This window comes from Pyxicephalus adspersus, chromosome 8, assembly GCF_032062135.1.
Source record: "Pyxicephalus adspersus chromosome 8, UCB_Pads_2.0, whole genome shotgun sequence".
Taxonomy (NCBI): Eukaryota; Metazoa; Chordata; class Amphibia; order Anura; family Pyxicephalidae; genus Pyxicephalus; species Pyxicephalus adspersus.
Window position 1 is genome coordinate 55,182,960 of NC_092865.1, and position 20,417 is coordinate 55,203,376.

The 20,417-nt window shown below is 37.1% G+C and overlaps 1 protein-coding gene across 11 annotated transcripts in view; it reads left to right on the plus strand.

The window, feature by feature from the left end:
- The window catches only part of FOXP1 (forkhead box P1), a 500,704-nt gene that overhangs the window by 423,335 nt on the left and 56,952 nt on the right, over window positions 1–20,417 (plus strand). For all 11 annotated transcript variants that reach the window (XM_072420741.1, XM_072420743.1, XM_072420746.1 and 8 more), the window contains 2 exons: window positions 4,435–4,588; window positions 15,037–15,241. In XM_072420741.1, coding sequence (XP_072276842.1) covers window positions 4,435–4,588; window positions 15,037–15,241 — 359 coding nt within the window. The remainder of the gene's footprint in view (window positions 1–4,434; window positions 4,589–15,036; window positions 15,242–20,417) is intronic.

The window sequence follows — 20,417 nt, forward strand, 5'->3', positions numbered from 1 at the left end:
GACTTCCCTCTATACAGTTTCTGAAAAAATGTGCCCTGAAATGTATAGACAAAGGGGATTTCCTAGCTTGAGACTCACAATGTAGTGCTTTGGGTTCCCATGGCACAAAGCAGGTTACTGAGTGATCAGATTTGGGTATTTTATCCAATTTGAATAAAAATGTAGATCTTTGTAAGTAGGCTCATGTGTAAAACACAATGTATGTAACAAAGGAGATGATGCTGTCACTATTATAGAACCATTCATCATCTTTACCATGTCATTGACCCCGATTGTCTAACAAACCAAAGCCACATTTGTCATGGATGTGTGTTATTTAATTTTCAATACCGATTTTGAATAGCCAAAACGAGAAAATGGTTTTGATTGTACAGTTTGTGAACAAAAGTTTTTTTAAGCTCTTGGGGTTATTCACATGTGTTGAAAACACATGGCCTTTTACATGTTTTTGAAATCCTGCTCATTGACCAGATAGGTCTGCCCTCTATACTTAGGATTCCTGGATAAATAGCTAAAAAAATTTCTAGTTCTCTAGCCAGGTGTGACATTTTTGTGGAATTGCTTATTGAATAGGATGTTTTTCATAGTTTTGCTTTATACATGTTCATTGCATAAATGGCCTAGCTAACACATAGACATTTCATTATTGATCTAGATCCCAATTTGACCTCTTTCTGCCCAATTTTAGTAATAAAAAAAAAGCAATAAAATATAATACAGATATTACTCAAATTTAACTCTCCCCCCAAAACACACACAAAAATCTTGGTCTTGAACTTTTCTCATTGTTAATTTTGATCTCTTAACTTGTTCCAGTGAATCAGTTAATCAATCTCTTATATTATCACCAAGCCTATAAAATATTGCAGAAAAAAATCCAGGAATCTCAGTTCCCATTGATATAGGCATGTACCCCGGAACTACATCCCTTTCCCTTCACATAGTACATAGGCAATAATCTTGGGAGAAAATCAGCTATGCACGTGGAGGTAGACAAGAAGGTTAAATTCTGTAGCCCAGCAAGCAGGGCATGACATTGCTTATATTTTGAGAGCAAAAACGACACAGTGTTGCAAGGAAAAGTTATGAAAATAATTTTTGGAAGATCAACAGGTATTTTTCTTTACTTGCATATAAAACACACAGACATGGGCACATATTTCAGTGGTACATGTAAAAATTCAGACATTTGGAGCTATAGCTGGGTATATGAGTAAAACAACAAAGCATCACCTAAACTGAACTTCAAAATAGCTGAGCAAACATAAATCCTAAATAAAAATTTACATCCGCCAAAAGAAAAACATAATAATAATTTTGGGGATTTAGATTGTATTCCCACCCGAGTTTGATAGTGTTTGTTGGCTTTCTCAATTAGCAGAACCATTGTGCTCTCCAAAAATCAAGCCCATAAAACTTAAAAAGACCATTTAATCGGAGTCTTTTTATATTTGCTTTAGTTTAATCAGGTTTAGTTCCACTTTAAATGTCAAGATTGTCATCTAAACAGTTAATCTGTTTTCTATAGCAGATAGGCTTGGAGTGTATAAGATCTCCACCTTGATATTATTCCCAGCAGATTGGGGATATTAGATAATTTCCTTCTATTTATTGTACAACTGCACCGTGTTATCTCTTTATCTCTGAAATAATTACTGAGGAAATCTACAGTATTATTATGGTGTTTTTTTTTTTTTCTTTCATTTTTTTTTCTCTTCGGGCTTGTACAATGAAAAGCCAGACACTGGTGCAATGTGTTGATGTTATAGGCAACAAAAGTTTTTTCTCATCCTCCCATTGTACGATAAATAACTTAGAGAGATACTTATCACGTCAAATACCTCGTTTGTGTCCATGAAGAACAAAGAAAAGCAAAACATAGGGAGGTTATAAGAAAACGGTGTGGAGGGGAAAAAAAGGGCTCCATCTCCTAGCCGCCCAGTGCAGAGAGCCTGGAGTAGAGGACGTATTAAGCTCTCCTGTTGAAGTAAGATGTTGTTTGCTAAATTATGAATGTGTGTAATTAAAATCGAGTCGCTGTTTCTATGAAAGATTTACAATGTTATTTCATCGTTTGTCATGGCTAATTAACAATATTAGATGAAGTTTTTCTTCTTCAAAGGTCTGATTTTTTTCTCATTTATTTATGTCAGAAGTGATAAACAGAGTACTTAAAAGCATCTCGGGCGGTGCGCAGAGAAAAGCAGCATGCTCGCTTAACACCTCCAAGGTTCACGGTTCGAATCCCAGCGGAGACAGGCAGCTCCGTCTCCTACAATGAATATAATTAATGGTTTCAAAGTAACCGGTTATAGGGTTTTTTTTTTTATTATTTTGTAGGATGAAGTTGTAGTTTTAGGATGTTTGGGAGGGGGCAGATCTAGGGCAGAAAGACAGCTTGGCCGTACGTTACCTGGATTATTAATATTGATGTGTACCTTAAAGCGCTGTTCTTTTTCACTCAGTAATCATTCATTCTCTGTGTCCTAGGTTGGCTCTGTTTCTTTATTTTAGAATATTAAGCCATCTCCCTTTACTTTTTTTTATAAGATGGCTAGCTACATTTTCCAAAGTGTCCACTCTTGCTTGTTCATGGACATCCCTCCGATAGGCCCTCAACAGTTCCTATGAATACAGTAATCTTTTTTTGCTGCAGTTATTTGGTAATTTGGCTATTGACTGTGACAGCTACTGTTTCTAGTTGTCTGTGGGATTTTCTGGTTTTTAAGCCTAGGATAAATGTTGAATGTGAATTACCCAACCTTAACCAAATGGGCCAGATTGGGCAACAATCGGCAAGTGCACATTCGCACCTTTTGATTTGTTTACAAAGTGTAGTCAGATGGATTGTCTTACCAATTACATCCATTGGAACATTGTTAAGTTGAGAAGCAGTTAATGTACAGAGAATGGTCATCTTTGGTTGTCTACATAACAGATATATAATTGTTGTACTATAGGTAGCATGACAACAAAACAGTTTATTGTATGTCATTTGTGGAACCACTGATATCAGGAAGGTATAGATTGGTACAGGTGTAAAAGGTCTAAATATAAAGACTCCATTTACTGTAAGGCTTAGTTTTAACTGGAACTAGCACTATTCACAACAAGATTTTTAGCCTAATAATTATTTCAAGGCCACATCACCAAAATGTATCAATTCAAAAAAATATATATGGAATTTTAGTGGGACTTTTTAAGGCCAGAATGAATTCATTTTATCACACAGTTCTTAGTATTTGTTTTTTTTAGACTTTATTATGTATACTTAAAAACACAACATTAAAACTTATTACATTTAAAATACATGCAAACCAAGGATATTCCTGTAGGAGTTCCCCTGAAAGGATGGGGTACACCTACAATATTTCTACGCATTTCACAGACTAATGCCACTTCTTTAGGAAACATTACAGGTATATCCGTTAGCATGTAAACCCCACTCAGTTAGGAGGGTAGCAGACAGACAGCAATACTTTCCCATAAACATTTGTTGCCAAAGATCCTCTCTTTATTCATTCAGAATGGGTCCACAGTTCAAACATTTTTTCTCTCACATATTTGTATGGACCAAGTAGTGCTTTTATCTACTATTCATTGTTAGAAAAGGGCTTCCTACAATAATCCTAGTCCATTATGATAGGGTACTCATATGCTGACCTACAAGTTGCATAAAGGCCATGAAGAAATGAATGAGAGAAATGAAAAGAGAGAATGTTGTGTTTTTAAGTATATGCAATAAAGTCTAAAACATTTTTATTATACTAAGAACTGTGTGATAATATGAATTCATTCTGGTCTTAAAAGTCCCACTAAAATTCCATATATATTTTTTTGAATTGGAACTCGCACAGATATAGTGAGCTGGGTGACTTTTGGCAATCATTGAGTGCCCATCCACAGTTACGTAAAATAGATATCAAACATATCGCATGAGAAGGCAGAGATTAATCAGCCAGCATTTTGACCCATACACCTGTGATTTGATGAATCTATACTTTGCTTGCCTAAAGCCATTATATGATTATTGTGTGACTTTGTGTACTGTTTTATTGGAAAATACCTTGTAAGTTGTTTATTTTTTCTTTATGCCAACTTTGTGAGAACTATGTTTTCGTCATTCTGTTGCACAGCACCTGTTTTGAACTACTGTTCCCAAAATCATCCCTTCTAATTGACTGATCTCCATCTGATTGCTACCTATGACAGGAGCTTTAATTCAATGACAGCTGGGGTGCAAAAGGTTTTCTAGCCCTAGCCAAGAAGCACAGAATAATGGAGCTTAGACAAGTCTACACTCTACAGAATGCCTAACCTAGATAAACAGAAACACTTTGAATTGAAGGTCCCCCGTTGATCAGAGGATCTCTTCAGCAGCATGCAGAATGCAGACCTCTCACATGTTTAATTCTTTGCTTCCTTTCATTACAGCAGCAGCAAGTGGCTACGCAGCAGTTGGCTTTTCAGCAACAGCTTCTACAAATGCAGCAGCTGCAGCAGCAGCACCTTCTGACACTGCAGCGTCAAGGTCTCCTTTCAATCCAGCCGGGGCAGCCCGCCCTTCCACTGCAACCTCTCGCCCAAGGTTTGTACAAACAGAGCTCTTCTTTATTCTTCTTTGAGCTTTTGTGTTCTGTAAAATACAATTTGAAACAGCGTAGCAATTTGTTTTGTGTGCAGTAATAATAATTGTAAAGTGAGTAATATGAGAAGTTCAGTATGAAATGACCATTGAGGTGCATATATGTTTTGATTCACAACTAGGACATCAATACAGATGATTGTACTTCCCCAATTTGTGTTTTTATGCACTGAGCTAAAACCTCCCTTTAGGGTACACTGTTGATCAGCTATGAAATTTCAACAAAGTCAGTGGATTTTTCACAAAGAACAATTGGAACAGGATGACTGCTCTGATGTAAAAAGGCCCACAGCCATGTTAGTATTCCAGGGTCTATGGAAGCTTTCACTTGTATGTTTCAAGGTATATAGTAATCTAGAATGACTTTCAATTATGCGTCCCTAATTCCACATTGCTTTTGCCCCCTTGTCCCCCTGTAAATACATTTGGCACATTGACATAAAAACCACAGGGACTTGGATAAGAACAGACAGTACACTTGTAAACCTGGCATAATTATTTAGATACCTGACAACATCATTGTACTAGTAAATGATGATCAAGTCAATCTAGTACTGCAGTTCTCACTGTGGCACTAACATATGCTCTTACTTAAAGAGGTTCTATACTAGAAAAAGCAGTGTCCACCAAAACAAAAAATGAAATGGAGAGCAAAGGACTATTGTCTTGTTCTGGAATGTGTCTCTTTGTTGAGATGGCTGTCTTAGAAGAGCAACAGGACTTTGCTTCCCTTGTTAGATACCCCCTCAGATGATTAGTAGTCTAATAAACTGTTGACTGGTGGGGTGTTATGATCAAAAAGCAGTAGAAAAGGTGAACAAAACACACAGAATGACTAAAGTAGGAGCAGGGAGCTTCTTGCATTACAGCTCCTCAGGTACAGCTTCCTCTTCACCAAGCCCTAGGAAGTACTATGAGCAGCACAAGTGACATGGGTGGAATATACCATATGTTATCTTAAACTGGACATACGTAGCTATGAGGCTTAGGACACAGGAGTATAGAGGCATAGTAAAATGTCACAAAGTGCACCACAACTTCTCAGGAGCCACAATTACCTTTTGAGATAATTCTTGTAAGATTGCAATGCTTTACTTATGGAGAATAGCTTCACTTTAACAATCATTTCAGCACATCCTATCCTCCCTGTAGCCCTACATAGATGGATCACTGTGACAATAAGAAGAGTACAGTTGCTGGGACTCCTGGTTATCCTAACTGTAACACAAATAAGAATAATTACTGTGGCACTCAAGAGAATTATATTTGTGCCACACAGGTAATGGCAGTCTTCTTGTTCACACATGACACATTCATAATAAATGCAGCGGTGAAGAATTTCAATGCATTAAAAGCTGGGATGGAGAAGGAGCTTAGAACAGTTGTCTAGTCCACGATGGTCATTAGAAGTCCATTGCAACAGCGAGAGTTGTTGGGGCCTCTGATGTGTCACAAATTACAGCGGCTTGAAAGGTAATAAGCAGTGTGTCACTACCCCGGGTAATTTAGTTGTAAATACATTTATCGATTTGCTTTCTGCAATAATGCGTCTATGGATGAGTGAGCTTGTAAGAGTATGTGTTGTGCAAGGCAAGGCGTTACACTGTGCATATCCAGACCTAAAATAGATTCCCCGTAATGCCTTACAATATGGGCCTTAGTGCTTATTATTTTGTGATCAGATTATACATCTTGACAGTAGATTACCATATTTATAACTGTTCCCAGATACTTTTTAATAATATAATTATTATGTATATCACATTGTAGGGTTGACTCTTTGTAGCTTCGGTGGTAGTCAGAGGAAAATAGGGCTCTCTGTTCCCATCTCCAAGGGTTTTTGGAAAACAGTGCAACAACCACAGTTCAGCTATGTTATACTTCTGCAGAATAGTCATGGACATTGGACATTGTCATTTTCTCTCATGCTGGGCTTTTGGGTGTAAGTGAATATCCACTAATTATCAAAGTGGTATACATGTTAAATTTGCAATGGTTTATTTGCTAAGGGATAGTTCACCTACAGCCGCTATTTCACTTGATTTGGCTTAGAGACACCAGCGACACTCAACAACTCTGCTATGGTTCTTGTCCCCAAACCTCGATGGTATGTTTAGTGTTGCCTTACTCAGAGTAGAATCTCCAATTGTTATAGGAAACTGGTGGCTAGTTCAATTCTCCAACATCTACTTAAAAGAAGTGCTGGTTTTGTGCAGGTTGGCTATTATGTTTCTCATTACGACTGATCTGTTGAGATTATATGGCCTTCTTTTCATATATCCGGTATACTGGTGCAGAGTGAAAATCACGTTGCATTCACATAAACATCTCTTCTATCATCCCACCAATTTGCTAGCTGGAAACAATCAACAAGCTTCAGGAGTTGTCTGTGAACCATATAAAAGCACAATAATTAGACTAACTTTAATCATCATTAGCATGTTAAGAAGAGAAGTAGGCCTTCTCAGTCTTTCAGTACTGACCCTTATCCAGGGATAAATTAGCCCTTTGCCCTCCTGCAGACCTCCAGCTGCTGAGGGAATACAATTTCCAACAGCAAAGCTCGCCAGATGCCTCATTTCTTAACACCTAAACAGCTTGGGTTGACACATTCTATTACATAGGATTGGGTTCATTTAACAAGGTTCTTGCTATGAGCGTTGTACAAAATTAAGTAACCCTAGGTTTCCAGTAAGAATCCACCTTTCATTGTGGAGCTGCCAGGAATATAAAAGTTATGTTTTAATTGGTTGCTCTAGATTGATAGTTTTCACCATTGCCTGGCCATGGTCTATGGATTAAAGTTTGCCTAAGTCAAAGAACAAATATAACATATTCATGTTTGCCAGTCCAGTTCAGAAGTGGAGGCTGCATTATTTTCTTTATTTCTGGCTATTTTCTTGTTTCAAACATAAAATTTCTGTTGATACTGGTAAAAATCCTAGAACTTGCGTTAGTGCTGAAGTGCTGGTTTCTTGCTAACAATCAGGGAACCAATTAGCTTTATTTCAGATCATGTGATCACCATTACAGCCAATTACATTAGGTACAGTCAGAAAAAACCCAAGGACTCCAAATGCCATTACGCCTTGCACAGAGAGGCCTTTGAAAGCTGACGCCAAAAGGCTGCAGCTGATACAGTGTTTAAAACAAATACATTTCATAAAAAAAACGTTTAGGTTGTCAAATTGATCACAGAGTTAAAGCTATTATTAAATGACACTGTTAAATGTATTTACAAACTGCCTGCCCTTGACATAAACATGCATTCCAAGACAATACCAGGGTGTTCAAGTAAAAATAATCGGGCAGTGTTTAGACTATATGTGCTTGACCAAACAACATTTGATGCCTGTATCTATTCTTTGTATATACATTGTACACTGGAACTACAGAAAAGCATTTTGATTGTGTATTGATGATTCACAAAGGAGAAGCAAGTGTTAATGTACAATACTTTTTTTTTGCCCTCTTGCAAGCCATTAGCGCAATTTGATTGTTAGCTCCTTGACAAATTAGGGTCAGCGATCCTGGATAGTCACATCGTCTGTGGCTAGCGAGAATCATTTGAAACTGATGTCATTACCAGCTTTAAATCAACTTTCTGCTTGTTTGAACATGGTCACCTGGGTCTACAACACACAAGGACAAAAGGAGGTTGGCTGTGTTTGTCTAGCCAAGTAGCGATCCTTAGGTTTGTGAAATTGAGTTCCAGGAGCCGTAATCTGTCATCTGTCCCCATAACATACATTTTTTAAAACCAAAGGCTGCATTTTCCTTTATAATGAAGAGATCGGGATGTCCTGGAGAAGCGGCAGGCAGGGAAAACCAGAGACTAATATTTAATAAAATGTCAAAAAATTGTCTGCCTGGGCCAGTCGTGTATCAGCTGTCAAAAAAAAAAGAGAAAGACAAACTCACGGCTTGGAAATTTTCTACCGTGATTAACATTTTTTTTTCACGGATCCATCAAATGCGCTAATGCTTTCTCTTTCCTATTGTGTTTGCTGTGATACCGATTAGTATTGGCATGCACACTACATTAATGTCGTATCTAGTTATTGAATTGTGAGGCTTTTTGCATTGGAGTTCCTATCTGATTACCCCCAGCCCAATACATACCTTCAGTCTGGTTTTCTAGAGTTGTAAAGACGTAGGGATTTAAGGTAGAACTCCAGGCAAACAGGTGAATACACATTTCAAATATAAAAATTTGTGGCTTTTATACTTTGTATTTTTATTCCAGATTTTATATGTATTTAGTGGTTTGCCTGGATTTCTTCTTAGAAAGTTCACTGCCATTTTTCAGGTGTGCCAAATGCCGTGTGCCAAGATGGGATCTATGATTCTTTTTGGCAGGCCCTACATTGTGCTGTGGCTTAGGGACTGGCAAAGGGAACCACATAGAAAGCAAAGAAGATTGTCATCCAGCATTCTAGGAAATGTTGCATGCAGATGATTTTCTAAGAAGATTAGCTATTTAGCACATTAGAGTTCAATGGAGCGGGCAGGTAGGTATTGATTGCTTTCTCTGCAGACGACATTTGTAAGAACCAGCATTGTCTCTCCATTATGTCCCCCTTAAAATGTTGAATTCTTCCTCATTACTATGGATATGTATATAGAGCTGTCCCCTAACGTGACTGGGTAATGCCTATCAATACTTGGCCAGGAAAACTATGACTTCATACAGACCTTAGCTAGGTCACCGCAAAAAAGAGAACAGCTAAAAACCAACAATGGTTCTGCCAGTGGCCTTTCCAATCAAAGGATTCCCTCCTAGGTCTTGACCTGTTTACATCATTCAATGCCTCAATAATGAGCATCACTGCATGTAGTTGTACATGCACTTATGACTTACAACTTATGTTTAATGCATGGACCAGATAAGTTTATGGCATGCATTATAAAAAGTTTATTTTGAGATATTCTAGGTGTAAAAGGTCAGGTTAATAAACTGATCTTAGAAGTTTTAACTTGCACTGGTTCTAAGACTTGTTTACATGTATTTTTTGTGATAATAATGCGTAATTCCGCAGCACATGGTAATGCACTGTAGATGGGCATTGCAGTGCAAAGTTAACTGGTCACCATCGCACATATAGGAAGTTCTGCAACATACCCATGGTATAGCTTATTGCAAAGCACATATGCATACTGTACACTCTTTACTTTGCATTGAACAAAATCTTGCAGGTTATAAACCAACTGAGGCCCTCTAACAGCTATTACCTCTCATAGAACATTCCGTAACTACAGCTGTGCCATCAACCCTCTAATGGCACATGTATAATCTGAACATTTGTACAAGGGCATAAATGTTATTCCAAGAACCTGTGCAAGCACGTACCTATAAGATAAAATAAATACCATGCTAATGTAATTATACATACTTTTTCCTAAACTCATCATTTCACATTGCTGCTTGCAAATATCACATTTTCTAAAACTGGCAGTCTAGGTGTCTACATTAAAGACCATTATTCATTGTGAACACTCTTGCTGCATTGATATGACAGTCAGACGGTGCATATGCAGAGCATGAACAGCTAAGCTGCTGTTGGAAATTATTGGCCGTCTTACCATTGTAAGCGTATTGTATGCAAGGGCGGTAATAATGCCAGGTGCTTCAAATGTGTATGAATGTTGCCGAAAAAACAATTTTTGTTAGGGGTTGGATTGCTTGTAGATATGTGACCACAATCCCCTATGTGTAAGTAGCTTGCCTCATCTGTTAACCAGGAGCAGATTTCTTTTTTTTCCTGTAAGGCTCTCTAAAATTATGATCCGGAAGCTTCAGAGATCTCCCTAGCATCAACTCCCTCTGGGGGAAGGGGGGTTACTATCCAGCGAGTGACTGAATTTACAGCCTGCACACATTAATTTGCGAATTAATTAATTAGCCGCTGAAATTTTAGGGGGCTTTGTGCCTGAAACACTTGAGAGGTATTACTAGCACGGAAGGAACATTACAATTTCATATTGCAAAGGAGTGCACAGCTAATTAATAGATGCATTTCCTTAAATACCAGCACAAAATAGCCTAGCCGTGCCTGACACGTTTTAATCCAAACACCCCGCGTATTAGCATCAGAGGGACAATTTGATGCGCTATTGTTTTAATGCAGAATCAAGAGAGTAAGGGTCAGCTCTCTTCTGAGGTAATTGTTAGTGTGTAGACAGTCCTGTCAAGTACGTTTGCTAAAAATATATCCTACACTGTCACTTTGCAAGGTGCTGGGAAATAATGGCCTGCACGAGAAAAAAAAAAAAAAGAAAACGGGACACAGGGTTGCATGCTAACCTTTTTTTCCTCTTTGTTTAATTTGTCTCCTGGGCTTAATTTTAAAGGACATGTGATAATTGAATATGTCTAATAGCTAAATGCTCATTTGGTACCAAATCTATCAAAATATAATTGGCGTTTTTTTTTTTTTATTTTAAACGCATGTGGCGGTTTGAACGGGTAAAAGAAACGAATTGGCTTCAGAGCCAAATGATACATTTTCAAAATTATTGTATCAACTAATGTATTAATATTAGTCTCCTCTCCCCATATTTAATAATTTTCTAAAAACTATATTAAGATTTTTTTTTTTTTCGTTATTAGAAAGTAGAGTGGGGTTTGGCGAGGACCTACTGTTTTTGTTAATGCAGCTCTCTCAAAGGCGGGGAAGGTTACTGGTGTGTCGTGCAATAATTTACTCCTCTTTGATATGCAAAATATCCACGGTGAATAAAAAAAAAAAAAAAATTCTATCAGACTCATTTCACAGTTCTTAGCCACTTACGTTCTCTAGAGCCTATTGCCTCATTAGACCATTGCTCTTCGAAGCCGGTATAATTAAAATCTTTAACAGTTTAGAGAAGTAAAGATGTTTGGCTGATCACGTTGAGATGATTATCTGCGCATTGTATTCTAAATGAAAAAAAAAAATTAAATTTAAAACCCCAGCATTTTTTTTTTTTTTTTGTATGATGTGTTCTGAATCTCTAAAACCTCAGCCGCCTGTTTTATTTTTAATGTAGCACCTTGAAAGGACTGTGATTTAAATTCTGGTGACGCTAATGAAAGATTTTACAGCTCCCACACAATTAGAGGTCTGCATTGTAATTTTGAAAAAAAAATAATGCCATTTAGAATATACAATAAATTATTGTAGAACTGATGCAGCCCCATCAACAAAATAAACAACTTTTTTATTCTACGTTTTTTTTTTTTTTTTATGTTTCTTTTTTCTTTTGCTCACATTCACTGAATAATACCATACATATTGGCTTCATGTTAAGTCAAATGAGTATAGATAAATTTCCTTTACTTATTTTGCACCAATCTATTTTCTGCCAACTATTCCGATCTTGAAATTTAATGTACCTACCACACTCAACAACCTAAAGCTTCTTTAGACTGAGTCCAATCTGAAACAATGAGGAGTGATAAAAGTTACAATCACTTACATAAAGTGTAATATTCTTTTTTTAAACTTTGGATAAAGTACAGAAGGGTTAAACTATCATGTATATCCTATCATGGTATTTGTTTGGTCTGTCTGTTGTTGAGATTCCCCTTCACTTCCCGTCCTAGAGATGCAGATACAGGAAATTAGAGAAAATCTGGGAAAAAAATAAGTGAGGGGGATTTCCTTCTGGGACAGAACAATTTGCCTCCTTTGGGAGATTTCTTCTGACGTCTTGTTTTGGGGTCTGCTGTAAAATAGTGAATTTCCCCTTGTGTTCTATCCTGGTGGATAAATTGAGGGTTAAATCTTCCTAATGTGGATACAACTTAATAATACAGTCTAACCCTTTTTCATCCTGTGTAGGCTTTAAAGAAACATTAGTAGTTAGTCAAAGTATCTTATATATGCAGGTACAGGACTTGCTAGCTAGTGTACCTGGCTTTGGAGAATGTTTCTGCTGTCCACTGGACAACAATAAAACCTCACAGACTAAAATCGAAAAATTCCATCAGGAAAGCAGAGAGCTTGAGAAAAGACTTTTGTTTGCTAACATTTATTGAATATGTCTGTGGTTTCACTCCAAATACAGGGGAAATATACAAACTCTAAGCAATCAAAGGGCAGGGTGGAATTAAAATGAAGGGTTTGAGTATTAGCATATCAAATGAAATTCAATATAAATTTTATAGGATGGAGTTAACCAGTCCCAAGTATATTGGTTGCATTAGTTTTTTAGGCTTTTTTCTACCTGGTGATCCTGACAATAACACATTTCCTAGTATGACAATGCTCTCCCACTGTACTGAATGTATAGATGTGATAAAGCAAATAAAGGGTAACCGGTAGTGCTTTCATATACTTAACAGTATATACATATAAACAGAAGGAAGTAAAATGTGTGTCATCCATAATAACTTACTATTATCCATCTTTTGTTTTTATAATAAAAAATTAATCAGTTTTAGTGTTTTGAAGCAGCTGTTGGTAAAACTATGCTTTCACTTTCTGTAATTGCATGACGTACATTAGGAAGTGGTAATAAGTTATAGAATTGGCCATAGCGTATATAGGGGCGACTTGCTCGTAGTTTCATTAATGTAGCAGCTGTCCAATTTCTTAGAACAAAGGGAAAAATTAAATAATACCTCTTCCAAAAAGCTGGTTTTACATTCCCGCCCTCCCTTTCTTGCTCATTAGCATTGATCTGAGCCCTGACAGTAATAACTGGGTGAGCTTTATAGAAAGTTATGTATTTTTTGTGCAGACACATCTATCAATTAAGCGAACAGTACTAGAAACCAAAATTAATGAGAGAGATAGGTGTGTTAATGAAATAATCATAGTGTAATCAATTTGACTGTTAAAAAGTGAAAAGCATTTCAAGGAGACAATATGAATGAATAATTTATGTCTCCGCGTGATTAATAAAAAATGTATTTCATAACAAAGCTATTTGTCTTCATTTAAAACGCAAGTAAAAATATGTGTCTTTCATTACACGTTACTTTGTCACAATATTCTGCGTTTCACAGGATTTTTGATGATGGGAAAGGGGTTGGGTTCAAGCAGCACTGCACACACAGATGTGCTTTGCAATACTTTGGTGGGCTTATTCAATAGGATAGCGCAAAGAACAATGGCTATGTGCAAAGTGCATCAAATCATGAGGATTCAACAATTCTTCAGCATGGACTTCAGCAAACTATCACAGATGTTTACTGCTTTATTGATGTGTCTATGATGGTCAGTGGAATGGTCAACAAGTAACCCAGCATTAAACTATGGCTTCCTAGGGCCTAGGAATTTTACCCATTGGCCTTTTCTCAATAGATTGCAGGCTATAAGATTTATCAACCTGCTAAATACAATTCACATTTGTTGCTAATTTATCCAGGACTTGGACAATGCTCATAGAATGAAAGGCGGGTTTCAAAATGACTTGCATATTACAAACAATGTTCTAGGAGTGTGTACACTAAAAAGATTGGTGGAAAGGTATAGATGATTCCTGGTGTCCATTATCCAGAAGGAAAGGAGAGTTTTTGTCTGATTTGCTGCAATTTCCAATGCTCAATGTGAGCTTCTATGTGCAAATCTGTGCAGGACTGAAGGTTTTTTAGGGTTACATCTAAAAATTCTTGAATACATGGCATGCTTGCTGCAATTCTGAAATTGGAGTTAGGATCTCAAATCAAAAACATGCATAATGCACCCACCTATGAGCATTTGTAGTATAACTATTATAGCTGATCCATTAAAACCTGCCTGCACCCTTCTTGCTTTAGGATCTTTATGAATCAGTGCTTTTCCTGCACTTACCCCTACCGTTGCATTCTCATGATAATGGAAAAGGAAGAGCTTTTTTGTTTCAGAGATACCCAGCACTACAAATCTGAGAAGGAAAGTCAATCTACAGAGCCTGATTTTAAATCCTTCTATACATACACTTTTTATGTATCAGGGTTATAATATATGGTCAGATATAATAGATTGTGGTAGGAAAGTTTAGCTGGTTAATCTTTTTTTATTTATAATCTTCTATTTTAAAAGTAAAAGCTAATTCTTGAAATATAATATATACTGTTGCTTTGCTGATTATACTCACCAAGCCAGGATACTTGTGTCATTTAACTCCTGGGAACCATTTCATTAAAACAAAGATAATTTGTGTGTTGATGAGAATTCTCAGTTAGATACAAGAGGCTTCTTGCTACTTTTCCAAACCCCCCACCCCCTCTACTTTTAAGATTAATAATCTCCTTTTAGATGAGCAAATGCCATGGCAGAAAAGAATGAATTGTTGCATTTCATTATTCTTTGTAGGGGAGAAATGGTTCAGTCTTTGTTTACTGACTCTTTTGATTTAATTACTGTTTGAGGAGGGCTGAATTAGCCGTTAATTGATTTAATTATCCAATTTGTTTGTTTCAGGCATGATTCCAGCGGAGCTGCAGCAGCTCTGGAAAGAAGTGACGGGCTCACACACGGCAGATGATGCTGGCTGTAATAACCACAGCACTTTGGACCTGTCCACGACATGTGTCTCTTCGGTGGCAGCCCCCAAGACCTCTTTGCTCCTCAACCATCAAGCATCAACCAATGGCCAGGCCTCAATTCCCACTCCAAAAAGAGAAAGGTATGTGACATTGTATGTTGTGTAAACACCTGTTTAGGGGTTTGTAATAGTATTGTCTTAAAGTGTTGTACATAATTTGTACTAAAGACTGCAATTTACAGATTTACCAACACTTGCTGGTAATGTGGAGTTATATACCCATCAATGAGTGCCATTAGAATGCTCATGGTATCTAAGAGTCTTCAGAATACTGGGCAATCCTTATGTGAAGAAGAAGTGTATATACAAATTTAAGTGATTCTTGTTTGCTTGGTTAGTAACCCCGAGCTGCCCATAAATACAAAGCCCTATGTTTCAGGTATGAGTAAGGGGATCATAAAAGACTTTCAAATGTAATAAAACGTTAGGCACCTTTTAATATGCCTAAGTGAACCTTAGATAGTTGGGAAGTTAACAAAACACATATACCTTACACCTGTAATGGCATCTTCATTAAAGTACACCTGTCACAACAGACAACACACAGTTACCCGTTCTTACAAATAGCTTGTGTCTGGCTTCAATGCTTCTTGGGTCCCAGGCCTGGACAAAGGCATGGAACAAAAAGAAAGTCCTTGGTGTTCAATATTTTTTAGATCTCTTTCAATCAGCTACTGATTGGCACAGATTTTAAACTTGCATGAATTAGATCTTCAGCCAACCACCAAAATAAATCTGAACAAATAATCCTATTGGCAAGATCTTCAGGTATTATTTTAATAATAGCTGCAGATTTCAAAAGATTGCCCATGACCTTTAAAATAACATTAGCATTGTAAAACTTTTATGAGATTGTAGTGATTGGGTTTATATCTTCTTTAGGTATATAGTTGGCATCATTTTATAGTAAAATTAGTGCCACTTGTTTTATGGATATCATTATTTAACAGCTCGGAAGCATTTTAAAATGGGTTAAACTTTGTTAGTTTATTTTCACCGAAAATAGTAACTTTTTATGTACTGTGACAGAATGTGTACTTACTTATATTGGGCAAGGTCCATTGACCTCTCCAGTGACACCTTTTCGCGTCTGGCGCATGTTTAAATAATCCTGTAGGAGAAGTTAACTTTAAGGTCAGGCATTTTTTTGGCGCTCAATAAATCTATAATTTTCATACTCCTGGTTTTAGGGCAGAGTAACAGAGAAAATTGTTGGCTGCCTGCATGTACAAATGGAGCACCTGGCTTCTGTTTAAATCAGTCACACAATAGGAGTAATTATTTCATTTCCCTGGTGCAAAGGTCAGCACCATAGGATGTCTTTTTAGGCATACAGGATTTACAGCAAAGTGTGCAACAACTGGCTTCTAACGGCGGCTGGCTGTAAGCAACAGTCCATCTGGAGAATGATCCGCCAACAGTTACGCTGCTAGCTCCAGTTTTCATTCTTGATCCGAGTTTTGCTAAGTATTGGAGTCTTGCAGTCAGCATTTTCCTTTCACACATTGAGAAAGGGATATACAAATCTGTTTTTCTAGCCACTCCCTTTCATATTACAGCTCTTTCCTGTTTTTACAACCTCTTTACCTGGCAAAAAGAATTATTTGAAAGATAGATCAAAATTATTAGGTTTAAGAAGGCTATGGAATATACCTTCATGTGATTTTTTCCCATCTTCTATACGATAATCTAGATGTGATTTTCTGTTGGTGGACATGGTTAGCTTTAATGACAAGTGTAGCTGGAAGGCTTAGGTTTGGAATTGAGCTTTTTTATAATAGATTGGGCCAAGTGTCTTGTCTTCAATGTATTACTTTTTTTGGAAGACATTTTTTAACACAAAGGGGAAAAATCAGATTGATGAATGTTTTAAAGGCAAGAGAAACATGGAGGCTGCCATTGGTAAATTGCCTATTGCCTTCCTGTCATTCTTAATGTTTTGTTTCAATACTTTGTGCCACTAATCAATAACAAGTATGATGAAAACTTTTTTCCCACTTCATTCTTACTTTAAAGTATTTCTTAAGGTTTTAAAAATAAAAGCTGATCTGGGAATTATCGACTTCCTCACACTGCGGGGTTGTTCCGGTTGAATGGTATGCACCTATGCCTTGCCATAATTCTGCCACTCACACTTTTCACTGCCCATTGTGGAAGAAGAGAAAGGACCTGTGAAGTCACTAGAAGTCCAGACGACACCACTTGTACCTGACAGTAACTCAACAGATTGGGGCTCTCTAATGCAGATTATGAATCAATTTATCAGTCCTTGGCCCCAAAGAAGCTCAGATTCTAATAGTTACACATATATACCACACTCCCATCCAATTGGAGAAAGCCAACTGCAATAGCAGTATGGTATTGGATTATGGTAGGAAACCCATACAAACATAAAAACTACATACAAAGAAAATACTTGATTTGCAGGAAGGTCATGCAGAAGAAGTGTTGGGAACTCTTGCATGATAGTTGCAATATGTTGAAGTGGAGACTGATTTTCTACCATTTTATATCGTTTTCAGTAGAATGACTGCCTTACATATTATGCAACTCATTCATTCTGGAAGAGTTTGAGACACATGGACAGAAAGAGGGATCAGGCAAGCACCATCTTCTGGCCTTGGCTTCCTTATAATACAGCATAGCCAGGCTGTATATTACCAAATTCCATTTGCGTCATTCTCAGTTGACATCTCTATTTCAGCAGCACTTACTAAATCAGTATGTCAAGACCTATATTTGCTAAACTGCTTTGATATTTTTTTGTGCATTCATTCAACAGAAAAAGAGAAGTAGCGTGTTTTGAAAGTGGGAGGGTGTTTTCCTGTAAAAGAAGAATTGTCATTCCATATTTTTAGTCCAATTGATATGTATGTTTTTTCCACTAAATTCAAAACTTAGCTCTAAAAAATAATGTTAGCTGTATATAAAATCTAAATAATTCTAATAGCAAGTGAATAAACTTTCCCCAAATTATTTGCATGGATATAATGCATCTCTTTATAGTTAACATCAACCATCAACATTTAAATGTAAAAACCATGCCTAAAGCTGCATACACATGTGCAATTATTGTCATTGTAAAGGATCTTTGACAAGCCTTTCCAACAACTAAGGACTGAACGATGCATGAACAAGTGCTGTACATACAGCACCGTTCTGCTCCATGGAGAGGGTAGGGGAAGAACGACGGAGCGGCACCCCACTGCGCACTCTCCCCCTTCCCTTGCATTAGGATCGTTTGTCGTCCATCCGCCAGGCGATCGTTCGGGCGCTGTACACACGCCAGATTCTCGTCCGATATCTGCCCTGAGCCAATTATCAGGCGAGAATCATTAGACGTGTGTACGTAGCTTAAGAGCAGACACTGTTTTGGTACTAGGGGCTTTACTTTCCTATCTGTCAAGTGGAAGTGTCTTAGAAACCAATAATAATGCTTTTATGGCGCAGGAGAATGGTGGATCTCCATAGTCACGCCAGAAAAGATTAAATGAGGTTCAGTTTAGGTTTGGCCAGTGGCTGACCGATTGGGTTTAGTGTACAACACTTTTGTAGGTAGTAGCTCAAAACTCCAATCGCATCTTAACGGCCAACAACACAAGCATCAAATTTGGATTGGATTAGACGCATTACCTTCTTTTTTTATTACCTGTTTTATTTCAAAAGCCCTGGGAGGATTCTGTTTTGGGGGAAACGTCTTTAGTAATTAGATTAAAGCTGTCCTTACGAAGAAGGAACCAGCAAAACTCTCGCCTGGTTGCTATTGGTGACACTGTTTTCCTTTACCAATTGTTTTTATAACTGAACAATTTCTTCTGTCACCATCTCTGTACCTTTTCACAACACATATTTCCTCTATCAGTTCTGTAAACTGAGTTATCTGCATTCCCACCCAAAAGAGAGGAAAAACAGGCACGTCTAGAGATCTGGAGCAAATCTTTCAATTGTTTTGAGTGTTCAATCAGCACGACGCTGGAAAAGTTCATTTGAACACACCCAATATGTACACAAAGTACAAAAACAACTGCATTTCTCTGTTTTCTTTTACACCTTTTACATGATAACAGACAACAATATTTGATAGATTGCCCAGTTTCCGTATCGTAGAAGCCGATAAACTTATGACTGGCGAATAAGTTAGTTTAATGAGTGTTCTTCATGGTAATTTTTTAATAAAAACACTTCTAATAACCTAGGTTAAGGTAAACGTTAAAGGAATGGAATGGCATACATTTTGTTAGTACTGTAGCCAGAATGTCCCTTGAAAGGATGTCAGTTGTCCTTTGATGATCATTTATTTGTGATTTACAGCTCAAAGAATTCTCTCACCTATTGTCTTGTGATATGCTTAGTAAAGCTATCCAAAAATGAGGAATCCCATCAAATACATTAATAAAAAAAGTTGTATAATTTCAGCTTGCCCCTGCTTGAATAAAAATTATATGAAATATATGGCTATGTAATCAAGTCGCCCAACTGGCCATTCTTGCTTTACCCATTATTCGTAAAGCATATCTAAAACTCAAAAAGCTTACTAGTACTTTCTAATTCTGATTTCTAAGAATAGTTCTTCTTAGATATTCCTCTATTTTCACTTAGTAGTCTTGGCAAATATTAAACTTCATAACCTTTCTTCACTGTGTTTATGAAGGTAACCATGTTTGCCACCAGGGCTGCAATTCAAACATGTTTGCCTTTACTCATCATCATTACATAGGGATGTAGATTAGGAGTTTACATAAGGAAGATGACATTATTTTATGCTTTTCAATTAGGTTACAGGAAGTTACAATTAAATCTAATTCCTAGCAAGATTACCAGGAATTTCTTTACTGGACATGTCAAAAATTTGAAAACTGATACAGCCACCACATCTAAAAACTGCTGAGCTGCAAAAAAAGCTAATTTCAGTTTCCCATTTTACACATTATACATGCTGGACCCCAGTCTGACTTTGGGTTAGGTTCACATACCTGGCCATACCTAAATAATTATAAACGTGGCAGGAAGCTTTAACTCTTTGCATCCTTTAACCTCATGAACACTGTGGTGGAACTGTACAACCTGCTTAAGACCTGCACATAACTTTTCAACCACTCATCATTTCAGTGATAATGAGGGAGCTTGGCAGTTCCTTCATATTTTCTGAATTGCATAAAGGTATGAAACAGCTTGTTGAACCACTATTCTGAATAAGCCCTTTGAGCATCTGTATGTGATAAAGGCCCTGCTTACATGGCATGGCAGAAAGGGCTAA